Consider the following 24,055-nt stretch of genomic DNA (forward strand, 5'->3'; position numbering starts at 1 on the left):
GATCTGTTATTGCAATTCATGTTTTTTATATTTTATGCACTCTGAGTTGTTGAGTTGCTGAGTTGAATTTATCAGAGTGGCTTGTGAGATAAGGTGATTCTCCTGCCATGCTCACTCACAAGCAAACATCAGCCTGACAGATTATACATGGTTGGAAATCCATAAATAATTTACAATGACACAAAACGAGTCTTACAGGTCAACTTTATCTTGATATTATCTTGATCATTAGACAGCACCATGGGTCAGTGTCATGGCCTCTTTTCAGTCATTGTTGCCAAGTCAGCAGAAGACAAAAAAACTACTTCAGAGGATAAACAAACAGCGAAACACAACCTCAGTGGTGTTTCTTGTGCAAACAGCCTGCCTATCTCTGCAGGACAATTGGTCCCTGTGACATCTGTACTGTTGCTACATGGCTAACAGTTTAATTCATGAAACAATGAAAAAGAACGCACTCCTTGAATATGTGACTAAACTATGATCACCCTCACATGAACACGTGACTGACCTCTGTGGTATGTAGGGGGTCAACTTTGTCCAGTCTGTATCTGTGCTGCACTGCCTCTCTCTCTAGCATCACTTGCTAGCTCAAGGTCTTCTGAACTGTTAAGAGTCAAGAATCATCCTAAATATTTAGCGTCTGCTTGCTGTTATTGGAAACTCCGAATGAAGAAGTAGAGAAAATGCGAAAGTCTCTAGTTTTAAAATGAGGAAAGAGGCAGCACAATGTAGAGGGAAGAAGCAAAATAAGCAGGAATAACAGTTGTCAAGTTGTGACCAGAGCTAGAGCAAGACAATACCAACAGTCGCCACCAGATGACGCCAAACCACATCACCGTCAATCATCTCAAAGCGAAACCCACAACCACCCATCTCCAGGTTCCCACCTGAGGAGGCCTCATTCAAATAAGATCACTGACGTGTCACTCCTGATGCCAGGGATTATCTATCCAGGTGTTGGCGACCGACCAGTCCTGATACTCCCCCAAATCAACGCAGGAATACATGACACAATCTTCCGACTTGTGGAGGTAATACACCTCCTCCTTCGGACTACGACCACCCCATTGCCAACGTCACCACAGTGGTTAATGGAAACCTTCAATGATTGCCCGCTAGACACCCGTGGAGAGGCAACGCCTGGGCACAATCTGGGAATATGAATAGCATCGAGCCAGAGAGTATGTCTAAGTAACATACTTAAATCGTCAGTGAACCACCGCTTCGTCCTGTACAGGGTGGCAGGGAGTGCTGGACCTTACCTCAGCAGTCACTGGGCCAGAAACAGGAATATTATGGATGAAACAATTTTGTAAATGACACTGAATGATCGTGTTCCACAGATCCTGCAAATTGCAGCGGCGATGCTGTCACGGTTCTCTCTGCTGCCAGATGGACTGTGCTTTGCCTAACCCTGGTGCCAGCCCCCATATCATCAACATCCTGCTCCTGTTGTTCCATGACAGCCTACAACCAACCTCTGTGCCAACAATCACTTCCACCTGATCCTTGAGTGTTTCCTCTGCTGACAATACAGTCCCAGAAATAAACACCAAGCTATCCATCCAGTGTAGAGGCCAGGTCTGTACCCACGGTCAGACACGTCGTGCATCTCCAGGGTGATGGTGATTCTCCATGATCAAACTACAGGGTCCACTCTCTTGACCCGACTCATTTCTCTGAAAACATATTGTGTAAATGTTTCTGTAGCCTCTCTTGTATGTTGTGTCTTTATCACCTTATCTATCATCATGATGAGTCTTGCTCAATAAATAAATAACATGTATTCCTCAGTGAGAGTTTCAGCTCTATTCCTCTGCAAAGATGATGATCAATAAATATTGAATTCTTTCCTGAACTTCCATGACACTGGTCAGATCAACAGCAACATGACTCTCTTTGGACAAACTGATTGCCAACCCACTTTCCTTTTCTTTTATCAGAAGTGACGAAGAAGAGGCTCACATGGTTGTCACCAGACTGATACTTGTGAAATCAAGCAACATTGCATGATTCCTTTTATAACAGTTAGCAGAACAGCAGTCCTTTATATCTTGTCAACCAGTAGGGATTCTGCCAAGTGATATTCCTGTCAAAGAACTTTCTGACACAACTGCAGCTCAACGATCAGTAATCGACTATGGCTGGAGGCTATGTTGTGTAACTGATGTTATATTACTTAGTCCATCATTAGTAGTCCATCAGAACAAGACATTAAGATAAGACCATTTGCTGTACTTCTGTAAACTGTTCTTCTAGATCATCATTATGGTTTTCAGGATTATGCGACGTAACATCGACATAATGTTTGTTACGGGTATATAATTATGTAACTACCACTGTGGCGAACCTGGTATTAGTTTTATTTACATCCTTTGTACGCTAGATGGCGGTAACGCTAGTCAGTGAAGCGCAGTCATGAAAGCCTAATTTTAGGTCTTGATTTTAACTATTTATTCATGGCAACACGAAGCTTTATGTCTGTAATATTAACTTAAGCCATGCATAAAAAGAAGCATGAAAACGTCTCGTAAAAATTAATTTACTTTAATTTATTTTCCCCCCAATGTTTTTATTCATTTATATCAGCCACAATAACAATCATATAAATGCACATACACAATCTCGACTGTGTGACAAAAAACCCAACTATTATTTATATAACCTATTTACAAAAAAAAAACAAAAAAAAAACGAGTGGATAAGAAGAAAAAAGGTAATAAAAGGAAAAGAAAATACAGAATAAAAAAAAAACAGTAAATAACAATCGTTCACAAAGTCCAATGTCCGTCTTGTATATATAGCTGCATATAACAAGCATCAAGCTGCAAAGGGCAAGAGGATCTCTTAACATCAGTCCACATTAGTCTAGATTTCTATGCTTCAGATATTCAAGAAATGAACTCCAGATCCCTTTGAAAACACTCCCCTTCCCTTTGATCAAAAAAGACATCTTTTCCATGGCAACAGAGGAGCTCAGTTCAGTTTACCAGTTCTGAATACTTGGAGAATTTACACATTTCCACTTCAGTGTGATCATGCGCTTTGCTTCCGAAAAACAAAGATCTATACATATCCGTTGACAGTTGGTATAGTTATTTCCTGCAGGATTAATACCCAATAAAAAACATTTTAGCATCAAATTTGATTTGTGTACATAGGATCTCTTCAATCTTACATTTGACATCAAACCAGAACTTATTAATGTTGGCATATTGCCAGACACAATGAAACAAAGTCCTCTTATGTTGACCACATTTAAAACATAGATCAGGAATATTCCCATTGAATCTATTGAGTTTTTCTGGAGTGGAGGCTGAATGCCATTCATCCAGTGACACATCCTCTTGCAAATCATTCCTCCAAGATAGAAGTTTAGCTTCACTGGACTCTGGGGAACCATCTACCAGTAGATCATAAAATCTAGAGATGAGTTTTTTCCCCCCAGCAATCATTGGTCATAGCTTCCTCTAATAATGTGCTTGAGGGAAGGGCTAAAGATTGTTTCTGGTTAAGTCGAATAAAGTTCCGAATTTGTCGAAATTTAAAGTGATTTTGGGGAATATTAAATTTAGTTTTGAGCTCTCCAAATGACATTAATTTCTTATCACTGCTTCTGTAGAGATCTTTTATTTTTTGTAATCTCTGGTTAGCCCACAACTGAAAAATGTGTCATGTCTGCACTTTATTGTCTGTTCCTTTTTGTATTTTTCTCTCGTGCTTTTATTTTGTTACCCCAGTTGCCTTTGTTTCCTGTTCCTGCTTTGTCTCCAGCTTCACTGGCAACACAGCTGGCGTTAATCTCATCAGTCTCATCCTGGATATAAACTAGTCAACGTCAGCCTTGTTTGCCAGATTGTTGCTTCTCGCTTCGTCAAAGTAAAACTCTTTCAAGACTCCTGTATGTTCACTTTACTCCCTGACCTTTTCCAGATTTTTCCTCCGCACTGAATTCCTATTCTGTTGCCACCTTTTGTTCTTCCTTGCTCCTCCTGTCTTTACTTCCCTACTCTCAATTCAGTCCGTGTGTGAGCTGTTTATCTAAGCCTCACCCTCGTGTGATTAGCCGCCGCCACCGAGCGCTTTCAGTTTAGTGCCACCACCACGTTGAAGCTTAACTCTGGGTGTGTGTTTTCTGTTTATATAGTAGGTCGTTGATTTCTAATCCGCCCCTTGTTTTCCAGATTCACCCCGTTCCCTGTGTGTTGTTCCCGGTCCACGTTTTGGTTCCCGGCGCACTTAGTTTCTAGTTATTTGTCTGTATTTATTTGTTCGTCCCAATGAATAAATCTTTGTAATTTAACCTTGTCTCCTGTGCCTTGTGCCAACCAACACTTCCTGCACTTGGGTCCATCATCCGCCACTATGACAAAATGTCTGACTTACCTGGGATAAATTCTTCATTTCCCCAAATAGGGCTAAAGCTAGATAGTGAGCTAGTTAATAAACCCGTTTTGATCATTATTAATAATATCCGGTAAAACCACTTCTAATCGCTCAGCAAGAGCTTTACACAATATTTTAACATCTACAATTAGTGATGTTTGGGAGCATGCCATTTTGAAATGACTCCAATATCATGTCAAACACTGGGGGTAACAGTTGAGTTTTAAACTTCTTGTAAATATCCAATGGCAGACCGTCAGGACCTGCTGCTTTACCAGATTTCATATAGTCTATTACATTGGCCAATTCTTCAATTGTCAGTTCAGTTTCCAGCCCTTCTCTAACCTTGTCAGGGATATAAGGTATGTCAATGCCGTCTAAAAATATTTTTTGATTATGCTGATTTAGATTTAATTCAGATTTATACAAACTCTTAATAATTTTTTGAAATGCTTACATTCATTTCACCTGGATCAATGATATTATTTCCATCTTTATCAATTATAGATGTTACTGCTCTCTCAGTCCGTAATTTGCCAAGCTAAAAGTTTACCAGGTTTTTCTCCTTGGTCATAGACAGTTTGTTTTGGCGAGAAGCGAGAGCTTTAGAGGAAGATATTTCCATGTATTGTGCTCTCAAAACCTGAATTTCCCGCTCAATTTCACAGTTTGGGTTTTCAAAGAGTTTCTTTTCGTATGCTTGTATCCTGGATTCCAATGACAATAATTTTTGCTGTGATTTCCTTAATTTGGATGAAGTAAAGCTAGTAATCTGGCCTCTGATAAAAGCTTTAAAAGCCTCCCATCTGACCCCGGCTGAGGTTTCTTTTGTGTTTGTCTCAAAGAAAAATCTATTTGCTCACCAATGTATGCTATAAATTCCGTGTCCAATAACGATTTCTGCTGGAATCTCCATCTAGTCCTTTCCATACGTGTTTGTGAGTCAGAATATGATCCCCACCCCTTATTCAAAAAAACTCCCCTCACCGCAAACATGACAATGCATGACAATATATGTGTCAACTTAACCTACAAATCGCCACTCTATTGTAAGTTTAAACATTACAGTACTCAAGTGTGATGAACCGCTTTGTTTTCTTTTGAACTTATCTTGGTTTATTCTCTCTGGAACTCCACAAGTTTGTCTCTGGCTCTTTTGGCTGCACTGCTGCCACTCTTACGTGCCCCCTGTGTCTGCTGCCTCCCTATCAACTGGCGGAGTCTCGAGCCCGGGCTGTCAGACAGCTCCTCTGTCTGCCGGCTCATCCACGCAGAAGCCTCTCCTCTTCATCTCTCGCCGGACGTCCTCCGGGCTGGTGTATGTGCGAACTCCCAGCGAATCCGCAAGTAGGTGTATGGAGATTGAACCCCGTTCTCCTTCAAAATTCTCTTGAACTCATTGTACTTTTGACGTCACTTCACAATCCCATGGTCAAAATACAGGGTTTTGTTCCCTCGCTGTATCTTTCCCCGTTTCCAAGCTTCATGCAAAATCATCTCCTTAGTTGTGAACTCCAGAAAGCACACGATGATACCTCTGGGTTGCTTCTCCGGTGTACGTTTGGGACACGGCGCCCGGTGAGCCAGTTGGATTTTCAGCTCCATTTCTTCCGGTAGTGGCAGTGTAGTTTTCAGGAGCGTCTCAATAAACTGGGCCATCGAACTCCCCCCTCTCCTTCTCCGAGGCCGAAAATGCGTATGTTATTCCTTCTAGAGCGGGACTCCAAGTCAACCGGCTTCTTTTCCATGTGGTTCTGATAATCTCGACATAACTTCAGTCGCCTCGATGCACCATTGCTCCAGCCACTCGACTCGAGTCTCTGCCTCATTAACTCGACTGGCAAGATTCTGAAGTTCCACCGTTAAACTGTCCAACTTACAGTTTATTTCTTGTCCCAAGAGAGAAAACTGACACCATAAACCTTCATTGTCAGACTTGAGGTCGTCTCTTAGTTCAACCGCCCGCTAGCTTCTCCAGAACATTTAGCTTGGTTAGCCGAAACGTTAGCTTGTTCAGTCGAAACGCTTTTATCTTGAGATTTGGGCATCTTTATTTTTCGTCTTTGGTCCGATTAGATTCCTTACCCCCTTACTCACGCTTTGATGCTGAAATACTAGTCTGTTACGAGTTGGTTGGAGGGAAAGACGTTAAATTGAGTCAGCGATCCGAACACACATCTAACTACACCATCAGCAAGGCTGGAAGTCCCACTTAAATTGAATTTAATTTAATTTAACAGTTTGCTCTCCAGACAACATGGAACCTTTGCAGGAGTTCCTGTTCCACTGTTCACACTGATGCAAGAGACACGTCGCAGCTAGGATGATAACAACAACAACAAACATGGAGGAATCCCTGGACAAAAGAAAACAAAAGCTTCTGTTTGCTTTTGTTCGGGGATGTTTTTCACTACACAATGGCCAGAGTTTCCACTACTCTGCATGTACTTGAAATTCTTATAAAATTGAAATTCTTGTACAAATATGTTCAAGCAATTAAAAGAGCTTTAGTTTGAATAAGGTGATATAAAAACTTGAATATAGCCACCATCGTGATTTATTGTCAAACTACGGAGCCCTGGAAGTGACATGCATGTGTTTATTTTTATTTTGGATGTGGCATGCATGATTTTATATTTTTTTGCCCGAGATAACAAGCTAACTCGAGAGAATTGTTATCTCAAGATAACATAATCGTTAATATCAGCGCATGCCTCTCAGGCAAAGCATTTTGTATACATCCTCCACTGGAACCATTATGTCTCCCATGGCTTCGTAACTGTTCGTCAACGTTGTCAGTCACTGTCTGCAAGTCTGTGCGCTTTTAATCAAGTGCCTTCTAGTCAAAATAATACCATATGCAGCTAAGCTATACGCATTACACGTCCCTGGAAGCGACACGCATGACTTCATTTTTTTTCTTTTCTTTTTATTTTCATTTTTAATTTTTTTTACAAATTATCTCGAGATAACTGTTATCTCGGGGAAAAAAAAAAGTCATGCGTGTCTCATCCAAAAAAATAAACACATGCATGTCACTTCCAGGGTTCCGTATCAAACTGATGCAAAATAAACAATATTGTTTGTTGTTTAAATGTATGTATGGGGGTATGATTTGATTCAGTAATATACCAAATTCATTCAAGTTGAAAAATGTGGCTTCTTGTGGAAAATATTCTTATGCCATTAAACTGCGATTAATTGAGATTAGTTTTGTTTTATTGAATCCCACCCCTAATATGTACTGTTTGTGTATATATATATATATATGTGTATATATATAAATATATATATACACACACACCATATGCAGCAAGTCAATTAGATATCAACTTGCTGCATATGGTTTTGCTTTAATCTATTGCGTGATTGTGAGCGCACACGTGCGTGTGGTTATCTCAAAGGTAAAAAGTTGAAGAAGTTCCCACGAGAACTTCAAATCAACTGTTTCTAATCAGGAAGTTGTGGTTGAGTCTGAAGTCTGTGTCGCTGATTCTCCTCTTGTTCCTCCTGGTTCCACGTCACCAATGACGCCGAATGCACACATTCGCGGAGCTTCTCGTCCATCTTCATCTCACGATTGGCTGTCACCCCACACATCAGGTGACCCGAGAGGAAACCCCACAGGAAGTGAGATCTGGCCCGGAAGGTCAGGAAGGAGTCAAACCACATGCTCCCTCCTTCTCAACTGACACTCGAGTAAGAGTCAAGTAAGAGTGTACATACTCAATATGTCTGGATCCATTTGTATTTCAAACACAAATTGTCAAAACAGATTTGTGCGTTACCGAACTGGCACTTGACCACAATCAACTACTGATCCTTTTTCTTTAATATATATACATATAACCTAAAAAAAAATCCTCCATATATGAGAGTCAATAATGAATTAACTTCACAAGTTGGTGTGACTCATGTTCAACTGTCATCCAGATCAAAACCCGTGGCAGTTATCTCCTCTCCGCTCTGCAGCTAACCACACACACGAGCTTGTGGTAAACACACCTAAATTGTGTCACACAGGCATGAATTGTACAACATAACAAGTGCAACTAAATCCCACGGTAATGCATGTTTGACTGCTTTTGACACACCGCGCTGTAGATACGCACGTACTGAATGAGCAAGCCTTTTTAGGACTGGTGTGGAGCTACTTCTCTGCTCCTGGAGGCCGTTTGGTCCAAAGAGAGCTTCAGGTTCAGATGCTGGACTCCACTGCAACACAGCATTTGATCATCACTGAAATGTTTTCACCATAGTACATTCATCCACCAATTTTCATGATCATATGAACAGTAATAATTTCAGTTTTTACATTTATGAAAAATGGGTTCAGAAATAAAAAGTATCAGACAATAAACTAATATCAGAATACGCTGATATGATTTAAGGAAGCTTTTTGTTTTGTTGTTAATCCCATACTAAAATTACTCCATGTTTGGCTGCAACTGTTTTATTCAAATTGTAAACTATTTTGTGCTAAATTAATTGACATTATTCCAACTTTTTAGTTAGCTAATAAAATGTAAATAAAATTAATCTGATCATGTAGTTCCATACATGTGATATTATTTAAATTATGATGCAATGTTTGTTAGTTGCCCGGTATGTTATGGTGAATTATTGGGGGAAAAAAAGTCATGTAGACATACACCTGTGTCGGACAAAGGAAGTGAATGCACCATCTTCAGGAAACAGAACAACATCACATACTATGTGGCATCATGTACCCACACACACACACACCTGAGAATATAGGTGACACAGACAATGCAGATTGGGGGTTCGCTCTCATCTCTACACCTGGGGCTTCTGACAGTAGGGAGCACTGCACAGTGGCTCTCCACCCACACGCAGCCGCCACTTTTGACCAGCATCCGGTACTGAGTACTGACAGACTGACACCTGAAGCACACTGGGGAGGAGGGGGGAGGACTTCAGACAGATGTTTACATCAGTGCTACACTGCCGCATCACTACTCACAGATCATGTGATTCCTGGCCAGAGTGTTCGTGTCCGGAGTGTAGCAGAAGTCGTAGATGGACCGACCCAGAAGTTCGTCGGGAGTGAAGCCCAAAAGCTCGTTCACTCTGTCAAATTATTTGAAATCACTTAAATCAGAATCAGAATCAAATTTATTGCCATGGTCAGCGAGGATCCCACCAACTAGGAGAGTGCTTTGGAATAACATGCTATCATAAAATAAAATAAAATAAATTTAAATAAACAAAGGATGATCACAAATTCAACAGCCTGACGGCAGAGGGGAAGAAGCTGTTCCTGTGACGGGAGGTTCTGGTCTGGAAGATCTGTGATACATCACAAATGGACCCCACCTCATAGACTCACTGAGAAATTTTAGACAGAAGCTTTTCCACACCTTTAATACTGGAGGAGTCAGGAATCGGTTTACAAAAGACAAGAGCAAGTCACCTGGGGTCACAGTGAGTGAACCTCATGTCCATGCTGTGCCAGCTGCTGAAGGTGTGTGTGCTGACCAGCATGTGGGACAGGGGGAGGGGCTGGCAGGCCAGCAGCAGACAGGAAACGGACCGAAGGCCTTGACAGTGCACCACCTAGCATGAGAGAAGCTTAGTGCGGCAGCTTTTGACACAAATGTGAGCAGATTTCCGCACACCTTCCACGTGGTGGACTTGAGGTTGCTGCTGCGTCCTCTCTGTCTGCAAGTGCTCTTAAATCTGACAAGAAAGTCTCGCTTGTCACCGTGCCAAACATCACCTGGAAGACACAACAGCAAGTTTACACCACTGGCCTCATCCCTGTCCAGTACTGTCCAGGTGACCTGTCCCTATAGGGTTTCTTCAATACCTAAACTCTCTTTAATCTCACAGAGGCTTTTGGCAATATGACAACTGAGTTGCTTTCGTGGCTTTACTGAGTCTATTTGTTTTCATCCTACTATCAAGCATGCAACATCTTTTGATGATGACATAGAGGACGATTGCGTCGGCTGTTTCTGGCATGTAACTAAAGTGTGCTAGCTGTGAGAGAAACATTGATTTAATTTCACAAGCTCAATCCAACTGATATGGGTGAACCAACACATGAGCCGTGCTGATTTGAAAGGCCTCACGCAAACTTGCATTTTAAGCTCATAGTTTCTTTTTGTCCTTAAGCAATGGTGTAGAAGAGGTCCGGATAGAGGTCTGGACCGTTGGCGGCCTGCTTACTGTACTCTGGTACCATCAGAGTGGACGGGCACCACTGGTCGACAACTATCCCCCCAAATGCCTCGACTCCCCCTGTCCCACATGCTGGTCAGCAAATGTTCTTGCCACAGTATCCGGATGTGCTGGGATAAGATGGTGAGGCTGATGACGCGCGATGCTTCCTCAGATAAAACAACCCCAGCTGCACAAGTCAGGACTTCAAAAGTCCTGGAGAGTGGCAAACCAGCAAGAGCCGATCACACTCAAGTTGTAGCCACAAACCTTCTCCGGCCAAATGCAGGTCACATCAAAATGCACCTTCCCGGTGAAGGACAGTTCGCTGAGCATTTGCTTGTGAGTCTGCCCAAGGGCTTTAACAACTGTTCCTTCAACTTCCTTTGGGTTGGGCTAATGTAACAATCACCAGTGCTTATGCTCCAACATTAACCAACCCAGATGAAGTGAAAGACAGAAAGTTTTATGAAGAACTGGATGAACTTGGAAAATCTAGATGTTACGAGATGTTGTGCACCAACCCTGCCCGGGCAAAGCCCACCAGAAACCTAGCATCACAGTACATGGCACCGTTCTCAGCACTCAAGTTCACATGCCAGGGCAGCACCCGATCACGCCAGGGCAACATCGACAAAGAAGTTGAACAGAATTGCTAAGGCTAGTGGAGCCACAGACAGGCTCCAAAAAACTGTTTTGAATCAGAGAGACACCATCCTTCTCTACCAGGCAGCAATCATCACCACACTCATCCAAACCTTGGATGCTTTACTCACCTGCCATGAGTCGCAGGTTACGTCTTATTTCTCCGTGGTCACATGGGTGAGTGAAATCGAAGAGACTGTGTCCAATTAATTCAATCTGTGGGAGCAAGCACAAGGGTGTCGAGACTTTCACCAACATCTTGCTGTCAGCCAGAGGTGCACCGGGAGCTCACCGGTGACAGGCCAATGTACTGGCTGACGTTACTGGACAGGAAGAGCATGTCTCCTCGGAGGGACACGACCATCATGAAGCCCTCCAGGAGGCTCAGCAGCACACTCGTCTCCTCATCCTCACTCCACTCTGTTGTCTTCTGTGGTCCTCTGGTGAGACGCCCCACTCCACAGAACGATGAAGGAGTTTGGAGAGTGTCTGAAACATCGAAACATTGAAGCTTTTGCTCTGCCTTGATGAGTGACTGTAACAAATAACGTCATTATTATCCAACTACAATTTTCTCAATATAGATGAATCTAATGGATTTTTTTTACTGAATTTTACTTGACACTTTTGAAGATGGAAATATTTTCAATCATCTCATTCACCATATAAGGCCATATAATCGCTTCAAAGTTATAGGTTGATGTCGGACCTGAGAGCAGCCGGCGCAGGTGTAGGTAGCTGAGGGTGAGTCGGATGACCGATGGCTTGTCCAGGTGTGAGCCCTGTGGGGGTCGCAGGGGCAGCAGGAGGGAGAGGTCCTGAAACACGTTAGACTCCACTCGCCTCCTCTTCCTCGCCGCCTCGCGGCTGATCGCCCTAAAAATTGATACAAAAGATGATAACAGATCAGTTGATATTATTGATGGAAAAGTTAAAATATTCACTCTGAACAACAGCAACAGTTCAGTAAGAGTAAAATAGGGATGATTTTTTCTCTCTCTCCAGGTGAATTCGACTTTAAAAAAAGGTGTCTCAGCACACATACCTTCTCTTCTCCCTGTCAGCCGTCATCCGATCACCCCTGCTGGTGCTGGAGCCGAAAAGGAGTCAGCAGGGTGTTGTGGCTCAGCAGAGAAGCACTTCGCACTCATTTACACCATCACACTTCCAAATCGCCTGAGCCACAATTACCAGTCAGACGAAGAGCTTCTTGATCAGGCAGCGTTCTCTGTAGGTCAAAGCCCCCTCCACTCACTTAACCCCTCCTTCTCTGCTGCAGTTGGCCCGATGCTCACTTTTGAGAAGTGACTCAAGTTCCAGTGTTTTACACTTATATCTCATATGAACTAAAAACAAAAATAAAAATAACAATAATATGTTTTGCAGTGAAAATAAGTGTACTTTTTTATTACATTGTATTACACTCCTGGTGCCAGAATTGATCAGGAATATCACATGAATGTCAACACATTTTGAGTTTCCTGTTATAAAAAATGCACAACATAGTGAAAAAAAAAAAAGACTCACGCAAGGATTTATAATGTTTTTAGTTTCATTAAGACCAGCCCAATGCAACTCATGTCACTTCTCTGGCTTCTCTTCACGCGGGAAATCCCAAGAGTGCACACAGTTATTTATTCATTTATGTATTTTACACTCAGTCTTTTACTTAACACTGGTTAGTACTGGTGGGGACTGGAAGCATCATGACTCCATTCAGAACACTGGCTCTGTATTAGAAAGAAGGAAAACAAACCAAGTCGGGTAGATTGAGAGACATGACATAAACTCACCCCCTTATTTCAAAAAGGCCTGGTGGTTTTGGATGTAGCAGACAGATCATGACGAGTTTATTGTTTGCAGTCTATTTTGGACACTAGATGTCGCCAGAGAAAGCGAATTGGCAGAGTCGTAAACTCAACTCTTGGATCAGGGTCGTAATGACTGAACGATGCATGTCACTTTACAGGCATGCTGATGTCTCTCCTCTAATAGTTGGTAAGGTCCTCGCTGATTTCTCCAAGTCTGGTGTGTTTGGATCTAAGAAAGAAAGCACAGGAGTCTGGCAGCAACGTTGACAGCTCAGTGTTTTATTGGAATCAGAGCAGACAGGACTAGCCTGGCTGTTGCACTACATGTTTGGCACAGAGTAAGATAGTGTGACCAGGAACAGCCCTATCCCTGGGTGCACGAAGCTTCACTACACACTGACGTATAGCACACAGAGCAACCAGCTCGTCTTTGAAACACTATACACAACACACACCTGTCTTTCTCTCTCTCTGTAGGCGTGTATGCATGTGTGTGTCAGGGTGTGTATGTACGTGTCCAATGAGAGCAGGCAATTTCCAGAGAGAATGTTTTGAACGTGTGTCTTTGAAATGAGAGGTAATTCAGCTGCTGGTTCTCCTCATATCTCCTCACCTGGCTGTAACAGATGTTTCATTGTATAGCTATAGTATTATACACAAAGATTTCCTCCAGATACTGCTTACAATAATAATAATAATAATATTTATCATAAAAAATAGCAATACGAAAGAAAGCCATTCTGGACCCCAAAATAAAAGAGAAAGAAAGCGAGCAGTGGGCTGAGCGACAGCTGGGAGGAGAACTGGCGTTTGAAGAGGTTCAACACTGGCGGTAACTATAGAAACAGAAATGGTCAAGACAATGAGTCACACAACAATGACAACGATGAATACATTCTCACGCTAAAAGGTACATTCTGGACATTAAACAAAAACACTCAGGCCGCACATTCGCCCGGACAGAAACTAGCAGATGGATGAAAACTGCTACACGGGTCGCCGTGTAACACTCCGCTCCACATAATTAGTTCACTAGCCTGTAAGCTTAACATTCACTGGACACACACACACACACACACACACACAGAAGACGGGGGCGCCATGTTCACGCACGTGTCATGTCCATTCGCTGGATCAAAATGTCATCGAACAATCTAGTACCTCAATGCAAAAAACAAGGAACAATGCATTGGCTCAACTGTTTTGAGTTTGTTACAGAAACGTCACTTAAATATTGGCAGTGATGGGGGTTTGTATATTCTCCTTCTGTCAGTATGGGTCTCCTGCCGCACTCCAATAACATGCAGTGTAAATGATGACTCTAAAATGTACCTAGGAGTGATTTGCGGTGTGGTCCAGGGCTCCTCACCCAGCAACATAGGGTCAGGGGTTGGTGACCCTCATCCCTCGTATGCCCACATGACGCAGGCACACGAGGACTAAGGGACAGAAAACTAATAAATTGCTACAGTGAAGACTGTTATAGTACCGACTGATAGTCAGTACTACAAAGTACTAGACAAGACATGGGGTAGTCTGATAAATCAGACTACACACACTACAAAAGCTAGTATGTGGGGAAAGGTTTTACTTGTGGCTGTTTTCTTTGTGTGATGAAAAATGTTTTTTTTCTGGCAAAAGACTGAGCACGGTCCTGGAAGAATGGTTAGAAGACAGTTCAGCAACAATGCACATGCGTTTTAATGGTGAGTTCAAGTAAAGATGTCTCCTCGTGGTTTCAATACGGCAAAGGACCATCACAACGCCGATGATCTTTGGTGTTGTGTGAACAGGGTTGACCAACAAGTGTTCCACTCTGCTACAAATGGTGTCAGAGGTGGGGCGATAAACAGATGGCGGGAAGGACAAGTACATCCTCTGATCTTGGGTGTCACGTTCTGTGTCACATACGCAGAGTACCATAGTTCTGGATCCTACGGAATTCTCAGACACTCCCACTCTTTTGACCTTGCTTAGATTCTTGCTAAGCAACCATATATTCCTGTCGTTGTATTTTTTTGCGTTACGGTACGTGATTCTTGAAGACATTTTTCTAGACTGATCCCCAAATACTGAATCAGCAGATGACACTCGGAACACGCTTCCAATCATACGAGGACAATACAAGCAAAAAAAGTAAAAAACAAAACATAGGTATTGTCAGGGTATTGCACAAAGGGTGTATGGCCCCAGGGGGTCCACAATCCAGACAGTAAAACACGAGTAGGTTGTTTGTCCATGCGTCACAACTCTCTGTAAGTAGCGGACAATACCAACACAGCACAGCCACTCGACGAAAGCTATATACAAGGCTCTGCGGCCCAAAGTCCTTGAGGGTGTTGGGAAGATGGATCGTGTAGTGTGTTTGTGTGTGTATGTGAGCGTGAGTAAGGGGGTTTCGGGGCTGTTCTGTTTGTGTGTGTGGTGATGGTAAAGTGTGCTAGCATGTGCAGAATTCAGAGTCATAAGAAATCCAGGCAACAACAATACAATGCAAGTAAATAATATTTCAAGGGTAACAACAACCAATAGCTTCAAAGTAAAGGAGTGGCTAGTGTGCGTATGTAACTGTGTAGGTAGCTGCGTGTATGTGTGTGTGTGTGACTAAAGGGATTTCAAGAGTGTCGTGAGCAATGTGCCTTGTTTTGTGTAAGGTGTGTCGTGTCGGGACAGTGTATGTGTACATGTATTAATATTCTTGTGTGGACCAATCTTTGACAAGACACTGATCTTATGAGGACATTTTGCTTTGTGCAGACATTTTGGCCAGTCCACGAGTTTTGAGGGTGAAAACGTCAAAATAACTGCGTCATTAAAGTCCTGGTTATGGTTAGCCATTTGCTTTGGATGGTTAAGTTAAGTTATAGAGAGCAGCCGGGGAAAGCATTATGTCAACGAGAGGTCCTCAAAAGGATAGAGATACAAGTATGTTAGCGTGTGTGTGTTAGGTCTGAGTCTCTTCAGGGGCGCAGTAGGAGAAGTCCTTGAACTCCTCCTGATTGATCTGTCTGATGATTGCTTCGTCCGTTGGGGTCAACACAGGGTCCTCCTTGGTGAAGTCCTGGTCAAAGTTATTCACATCTCGCTTGGTTTTCTGCGAACACAGACGTAGTACGTTACGTCACACCTGAAATGCTCTTCATAACTGCTGCAACAGTGACCCCTTGTGGCCAATGAATAAACGGGGGGGACGCTGGACAAAGCATGCTCAAAAACATAATACCACAACTACTAATAATAATATTCATCAACACATAGTGAATGACTTAAAAACCCCTTGGTTCAAAGATGTTTGTTATGATATAATGCCTTCCCATGTCCACATACGTCTTGTCATGCTACCATTTCTTTCAGTGTCTCATCTTGATGATGTTCATGGTTAGGCGTTTATCTGGACGGCAAGAGGAAGTGACCAAGATGATAAGCGACACAGAACGGATGTGCATCTGAAGGCGCCCATTTAACTCAAATGCATGTGTCGGGGTGTCTCTTACAATTCGAGGCTTGAACGGCGGCTTGACTTTCCTCTGCTCCAGTAACACCCAGTCGATCTCTCTGAAGAAGGGATGGCTCTTGATGGCTTCCTCACAGCCCTGACTCACCACGCAGCCCAGTCGCTTGGCTGGGTTCTTGGTCATGAACTGTGCATAGAGAAAAACGATTAGCGGAGCACAGACAACACAGAGATGTAAAAAGCTTTCAATAATAGAGCAGGGCCGGTAATGGCCGCGTGATCACAACGGACAGCGGGTATTTTGTGTCGTCTATTCAGATCCCTGAGAGGCATTTGTCACCACTGTAGTTTATTGGTCTAACCCCTCTGACTTAACTTTTATTTTCCGCCGGTCTCACTGTCAAAGCCAAGAGCGCTGCATCACTGAAGTGCACTCAAACGTGTGGAAGCATGAATGAACCAGCCACAACAAAAACAAAAAAAACCACACAAGAGGATGAATGTCGGGACGATAGAGTGGTTTTAGTAACACAGACGGAAGAGAGTGGAAAGAGAGATGAATGGCGCACAATAACTAACACATGTTGTTTATCTCTGATGGTGTTTATTTGGTTGTCTTCACTGGTGAAGTGGCCCTTGTGTGAGGGGCCGATCAAAGAATATGAGCTCTAGGAGAGAGTTTGCTTCACCCTACTGACAAATGAGCTGAGACAGAAGGAAAAGGTCAAATTTTTGACAAATTTGGATCAATCCAAATTTTATTTAACCAGTGAGAGAAAAAGTTCAAACCACAGAGTGAAAACGATTACATGGAAATAATATCGTATGTCAGTCACTGTTATATCATGGGATGTGTTCACACAACAGCCCTCCATACTGGTCCCTGGTGTTAAAACAGATTCCTCAGGTTGTTGACCCCTGATGTCACGTACCGCTCTCAAGATAGAAACGGCCTCCTTGCTGAGCCACACTGGGTAGAGGACGTCATCGTGAAGAATGGACTCAAAAAGGTCGTCCTCATTGTCGGCTTCAAACGGTGGCTGACCAGCCATCATCTCGTACATCAGGACCCCCAGAGCCCACCAGTCCACTGAAGCGCCGTACTCCAGCTCCTGTAGGATCTGCATGCGACAACACAGAGGAATGAGATGGTGTGACAGCAGTGGTATTTTCTTGCTACAAAAATAACGCCACATGGTTGAGACACAGACATGAGATACGCTGGCATCTCTCCAGACTGGAAACAGAATTACATGTACATTCAAGCTAACATTATCAAGTTGGAGTCAGTCACAAGCATTCAAAGCCTTTTTGTCATTGGCAGTCCATAACCTGTGAAAAGGCTGAATAAAGACTCCAAATTCTCAACAAAGAAGGGGCAAAAACATTCCTTAAAAATATCTGAATTCACCAATACATCATTAAACATGTCATTCCCCACGGGAGTTTTCCATTTAATATTTCATTGAAATCATGGCAGGTTTATGCAGGATGGGGACACCCTGATGACTTCAGGTCACCTCAGGAGCAATGTAGTCGGGTGTTCCGCAGAAGGTGGTGGTGGTTACTCCATTCATAATTCCTTCCTTGCACATGCCAAAGTCAGCTAGTTTGCAGTGGCCTTCAGCATCCAGTAAGATGTTGTCCAGCTTCAGATCCCTGAAGGAGACAGAGCGCGTAATACACTGAGATTTCTTTGAAGGTTTGGCATCATCATCTCACACATACAGTACTTACAGTACTAATCTCGAGGCAACTCTTTATGCATCTTTGACTGCTAGTCTGTGACAGGATAGTACGGGTAATCGTTTTTTAAAATGTGGCCTTTTTTATTGCCTCTTCAGACAAAGACGTCATAGATATGCGGGTTTTCTTGCAGAATTCATACAGTGACACCTGGCTGCTGGTCATGTAATTACAGAGCCAGTAGCGAATATAAAGGGGATTGAGATGTGCACTAAGAGATTAACAGGAGGGGAAAACCAAAATAAAAGACAAGGCAGATAACAACTGATTTCAGGTAAAAAAAAATATGGACCTGGTAAAATGACTTTTCTAAATCCAAAAGACAGGCCTGACCCACTGCAGTCACCGATTTGTGACCGTCCTATTGGACGGACTTGTTGGCTGTTGAAACCTAGACTGTAATATGGTAAACTCCCTCACACAGCTAATACAACAGGACCCATACTACACTTCAATTGTTGGAGGTCTTTACTATAGGTCAAACATGGTATTTGTGTTTACCTGTAAATGACTCCATTACGGTGCAAAAACATAAGGGCAGAGGTGACTTCGGCAGCGTAGAACCGTGAGCGAGGCTCATCAAACTTCCTGGATCGCTGAATCTGGAACATCAGGTCTCCTCCGTTCACATACTCCATGACAAAGAACAATCGGTCCTATTGAGGCGAGATGAGGTGAGTGAGACAAGGGGTGAGGGACAGAAGGTCAAATGTGCGCCCGGCATTCCTACACGTGTCTGGAAGCAGCAGTACAGCTGGGTGAGGTAGGGGTGTTTGCGGGCCAAGGCTAGGATCCGCTTCTCAGTCATGGTGCAGTCCACGTCATCATCTTGCAGGATCACATCTTTCTTTAACACTTTAATGGCATAAACCTCTTCTGTGCCCTTCAGCTCAGCCAGCATCACCTGCATCAGACACAGGAACAAGGTGGAGTTATATGTCTTCATATAATGTATAGAACAAAGTCAACTTGAATAACTGCTTTTGTATTCCTCACAGCTAATACCTTAAAAATGTAGTTCTTTTTTCATAATAGCAGCTTCCTAAATATTTAAAGGCCAACTAATGCAGAACCATGTAACAAATTCACAGTAATCGCACCTTGCCAAAGCTGCCTTTGCCAAGAACTTTTATCAAGTTGAAATCGTTGAGGCTCCTCTTCTGGCTCTGTCCGTTCTCCTTCCCTCCTGTCGAGGAGGAAGAGGAGGTAGTGGAGGATGATGAGGAGGGGAGTTGGGGTCCCTGCGTGTCCAGTGACAGTCTGTCCTGCAGTCGATCTAGCTCTGCCAAGTCTGCTCGACATCCAAAAAAAAAAAAAAAAAAATCAGATCAGGGAAGTGTGCACCAGCTTGTCAATCCATCCACAGAAGAGCTGGTTCTTGTCTACATTCGTGTTCAATAATACTTCGCTCTGACATTCCTGCTGAGTTTGTCAAAAGCTTACGTTTGAATGAAGTAGTCTTCAATAAGTGCAGTGTAAAATAATCCACTTTTCCACATTTCAATCTCAACACATTAAAGTAATGACTGTATTCTGTTTGACTGTTTGTCAAAAGAAGGTGTTCTGCTGCGTTACCCTGCTGTGAGGGGGAGGTGGGCATGGCTGGTGGGCTGAAGCTGTTCTCCTCAGAGAGGGAGAGCTCAGGAGGAGACTGGGGAGGGTCCTGCCCTGGAGTCAACTGGAAAAGAGAGGGAGCATGAAAGCTTCTTTGAGTTGCTGTCATGAGCTGTGCAGCTCTGAGATTCCCATTTGAGCCATGTGACTTTCTACAGAAAAGGATGAGTCAGCAAATATTCCATAGGAGATAGTTTAGACATTGTGCAACTTCTGGAATATGACTACGCTCTTATTGATTATTTTAAACATGCATTGTATATTATCATGAAGTATTCTGAAATATTACGAGCGGTTGCAATTGGTAACAGTTGTTTACCTTCTGCTTCATACCTCTCATCAAAGAAGTCTTGTTTAATATATAATAAAATATATAATATATATAAATGTCTTGACAAAGAAATGAGAATTTTCTCACTGACTTTTTAAATATGGTAGCTACAAAAACAATATGAGATTTGAAAGCACCATGTGTTCTATGCACCACCAAACTAAATTAAATGAACTTAAAATGTAACTAATTTGAAGCTGCCACCGAGGGACTGATAAATTACCTTCCTTCTGCGCTGAGCAGTGTTGGAGATCTTGTCAGGTGTTACTCCCAGGTCAGAGAGCACCTTCGCGATTCCTCTGGCATCGACGCCACAGTTAGGCGCTACATTGCTCTCACACCTCCTGTGCACATTCATCTTACACACTGCAACAGAAAGAAAAACAAGGTGAAAAACGAAGTACAGATTCATCTCAAAACAAGGTTTTAGAAACAAGTATTGTACAAGACATCAAAGCTGCTATAAAGCTGATCATGGTAGTTTAAGTATTACAGTAAATGGGGGTTATGTGCAGCACAAGCTCATTACAATTTTGACAGTTAGTGTCTTTAAATTGCACAATTTTGACAGGTGCACTACCAGTTTACCTGCTTGCATTTTGGGGGATTGTGCTTGATAACTGGAGTAACTGGAGAAAACCGAGGGAAGCAGAAGGAGAACATGCCAACGCCACACACACAGAAAGTGAACAAATGATTCTAGGACTTTCTTAGATTAAAAAGAGGCTTCTGTGAAGATGCTTGAAAAATGTGGTCTGTTTTCAAAGCCAGATTTTTTTTAAAAGACTTCAAAGTTACCTTTACACTGGAGGCCTTGTCGCATGAGACCCCACAGAAGGGAGCCACAGTGGTCACAGAACGTGGGCACCTTGTAGTTGTGGATGCTGAATTTGTGGGGCATGTTGACACTGAATCGCTGGGATCCCACCTACAGGGGGCGACAACAAACACAAGCTGTACAGGGAGCACCTGAGAAACAAGCAGGCTTCATACACAGAGGGTTAATGACAGATAAAGTAGTTTCTGTCTGCTGCGATATATATATATATATATATATATATATATATATATATATATATATATATATATATATATATATAGATAGATAGATAGATAGATAGATAGATAGGTAGAAAAATACAAATTCAGATGGAAAATGTGATTTTATTTATTTTTTTAATCTATGCCTGAAATCCAACAGCCTCAGCGTTGTCAAATTATGACTCAGTAATTAGCAGAAATGACACGCTTCACAGGCACACGCGTCCATATTTCAAAACATCTTATCACTGAATCACAGGATGAATAATGTTCTCTCAGAGCTACTGGGTATCATTAATTGTACTGTGGAAAAAGAGGATTAAAATGCCATTCTGTCTCCGCTAAGAGAGGTTAGACTGAGGTAGCAATAGAAGGATGAGGGAAACCATCCTGAGGTCTACCTCCTCTGGTGTGTCTTCCTGCTTCTTCATCCCGGCACACTTGGTGATGATGAGCTCATGACAGCGCTTGTGGACGACACAAGTGCAAACTGGAGGGTCGGACAGAAAACATTTCAGCAAAAAAAAGGCAGTTTTAGACCTTAAACACCATATAAGGACGCCGTTGAGTGAGCCAGGATTCTTTTAATGATCTGTTTTAATGTGAAATCAAAGCATTTTTAGACTTAGGAAATAATAATAATAAATGACAGTCACACCAACACAAAACACACAATCAACTTCATTGCTTCATTATAAGGGATTAATCATTATAGGAGATTTTTAAACAAATCATGTTTGTTCTCGTTCTGCTACTGGAACCGCTCTCTTTCATTGGAATCCTTGGCTAGAATAACTACTTTATTTCATGAGCGATTCACATCCCATTTTCTTAGCACAACTAAAGCATGACAGGACATTCGACAACATTATTTATTTGCAATATTTTGTTGTTTTCCTGCCTTTGTTTTATTAATCTTGGGCTTATGCTAACCTGTCGGCTGGAGTGACAGACATAAATGTTTCTAAAGCCTCACCTTTTGGTCAGCTGCATATGTTTGTAAATATCAACATTTACATTGAGTGGGGGGTAAGAGCAGTTCACCATAAAATCACTGTCATTACTCCGCAACGAATGACTGCCTAGTGTTGTCCTGTATAAATAATGCATGGCACTTAAAGTCACTTGAGGAATCGAAGTCCAGCAGAGAAACGTACTCACCCTGACACTGGTATCCCTGTTTACCCAGCACGCCCCTGCAGAGGCGCACAGACGAGTCAGCATTACACAAAACACAATAGGGGTAATTCAGTAATGTGTCTTTGTTGCTACCAGATAAAATCTCTGCAGTGTGAGCAGTAGGTCGGCTGTCTCAGGTAGGTAGCCATGAACTTGTGTCCGTTGACCTGATGGACACGTCTTCGGACAGCACCCTGTCGCCGCCGCGGGCCGATCCTCTCACGAAACACACGCTCCTCATTTTCGTTAGTTCCTGAGGCTGCGCAATTAGACACATGCAGAAAAGTGTGACGTTATAATTCATTTAAGTTCTGGTACTGAGGATGATTCGCATCATGTTCCCTAAGAGATGTTCAATCATTTAAGGGCCACTCATCTTCCTCCTTCATGCCCACACCAACCAGAGCCTGTTCCATGTATACATATGTGGAAATGCTATTTATACTTCCATGTGTGGGCACTAAAAGGAAGGACAGCATATTAAAACACTCCTCCTCAGTGAGTATCAACCAACCAGTCATTCCCCTTCTCTCTGCTGCTCCCCGGTAAGATAAATGCTTTCCGAGAGTAACCTTAAGACAAGTGAACCGCCTCCTCTTTCCCTCCCACACAAGCGCACGAATACGAGCCATTCTCTCTGCGCCCATGTCCTACTTCGCCTCTCCTCGCTCTCCGGGGTTCTTCATAGAGGTGGTTACCGCTGAGACTCGCAGAGTTAGATTACAGAGAGGATGTCGAGGGAATCCAGTCACATTGTGTTACATTAAAAGTGCACCACACACAGGATCAGGCCTGTGGAGGTTGATAGAGTGGGAAACGCTGATAAAAACCTGAAATAATGGAATCCAACCATACAACTTAGTCATTACTAAGCTTCTGTAACACTAACTAAACCCATCAGAGGCCACAGTTCCAATAAGTAACAGGGATTCCAAACAGATTTTTTATTGTTGATCTACTGCTTAACAGCTTTCATTTAATTTAAAATAAGTATTTAGGTCGCCATTTCTACTGCCCTATCACATGTCTCATAACAGGCATAATTAATTGTCAGTGAATGCAAAAGAATGTGCCACACAGAACTTAACTCTTTCTACTTCTCGTGATGTAGTCATGGTTTGCCTAGCTACCAGGCATCAAATACCCAAGTCCCCGGTATGGATCTGTCAAGGACGTATGATACGCTGTGCCATTGTCCTGTACACAATTTACATTTTTTCCACATCATCAAAAAAAAAATTGCCAGATAAATATTCTCTGAAGTAATGAAGTTAAACGAAAACAAGTTCTCAAATGAATGTGAACTTAAAAAATATTTTGAATCATGGTTTCAATATGAATATAAGAAGACTGATGAAAATGAGTTTTGCCTGTCCTGCAGTGGAGAGGTCATGAATACGAGACCATGATGGAAGGAACACTAGGCTCAGGGATCAGAGATAAGGGGATATCTCAGGGAGATATCTGACAAGTGCTGCTGCTGCTTCTCAGCACAGGAAGTGGCTTAGATGGCGGTTTGTTACAGTGGTGGGTCAAGGAGCTGCCAAGCATTCAATCCACTGATGAGAACTGTGTTTGTAAGTCATTCCTAAAAATGTATGTGAGTGAAACATTTTGACAATCAATTATTACAGAATAGAATCAGTTCTTTGATTTTATTCA

The 24,055-nt window shown here is 42.5% G+C and overlaps 2 protein-coding genes across 2 annotated transcripts in view; both read right to left on the minus strand.

Moving 5' to 3' along the window:
* Positions 1-9,101: 9,101 nt before the first annotated feature.
* Positions 9,102-12,288, minus strand: epas1a (endothelial PAS domain protein 1a). Its single transcript, XM_053864112.1, has 8 exons — positions 12,263-12,288; positions 11,927-12,093; positions 11,510-11,706; positions 11,349-11,433; positions 10,029-10,129; positions 9,824-9,966; positions 9,374-9,480; positions 9,102-9,304 (listed from the first exon to the last, which is right to left on the minus strand). The coding sequence occupies exons 1-8, from the start codon at positions 12,286-12,288 to the stop codon at positions 9,102-9,104; spliced, it is 1,029 nt and encodes a 342-aa protein (XP_053720087.1).
* Positions 12,289-13,287: 999 nt separating this feature from the next.
* Positions 13,288-24,055, minus strand: part of prkcea (protein kinase C, epsilon a) — a 31,139-nt gene continuing 20,371 nt past the window's right edge. The window contains exons 3-15 of the mRNA XM_053866612.1: positions 22,487-22,652; positions 22,376-22,410; positions 21,616-21,704; positions 20,972-21,101; positions 20,397-20,539; positions 19,804-19,906; positions 19,329-19,519; positions 18,959-19,132; positions 18,730-18,884; positions 18,003-18,141; positions 17,415-17,603; positions 16,523-16,669; positions 13,288-16,122 (exon numbers count right to left, since the gene is read on the minus strand). Of these exons, the coding sequence (XP_053722587.1) occupies positions 15,973-16,122; positions 16,523-16,669; positions 17,415-17,603; positions 18,003-18,141; positions 18,730-18,884; positions 18,959-19,132; positions 19,329-19,519; positions 19,804-19,906; positions 20,397-20,539; positions 20,972-21,101; positions 21,616-21,704; positions 22,376-22,410; positions 22,487-22,652 (1,811 nt within the window). The 3' untranslated portion in view covers positions 13,288-15,972. The remainder of the gene's footprint in view (positions 16,123-16,522; positions 16,670-17,414; positions 17,604-18,002; positions 18,142-18,729; positions 18,885-18,958; positions 19,133-19,328; positions 19,520-19,803; positions 19,907-20,396; positions 20,540-20,971; positions 21,102-21,615; positions 21,705-22,375; positions 22,411-22,486; positions 22,653-24,055) is intronic.

The sequence above is a fragment of the Synchiropus splendidus genome, chromosome 1, assembly GCF_027744825.2.
Source record: "Synchiropus splendidus isolate RoL2022-P1 chromosome 1, RoL_Sspl_1.0, whole genome shotgun sequence".
Lineage (NCBI taxonomy): Eukaryota > Metazoa > Chordata > Actinopteri > Syngnathiformes > Callionymidae > Synchiropus > Synchiropus splendidus.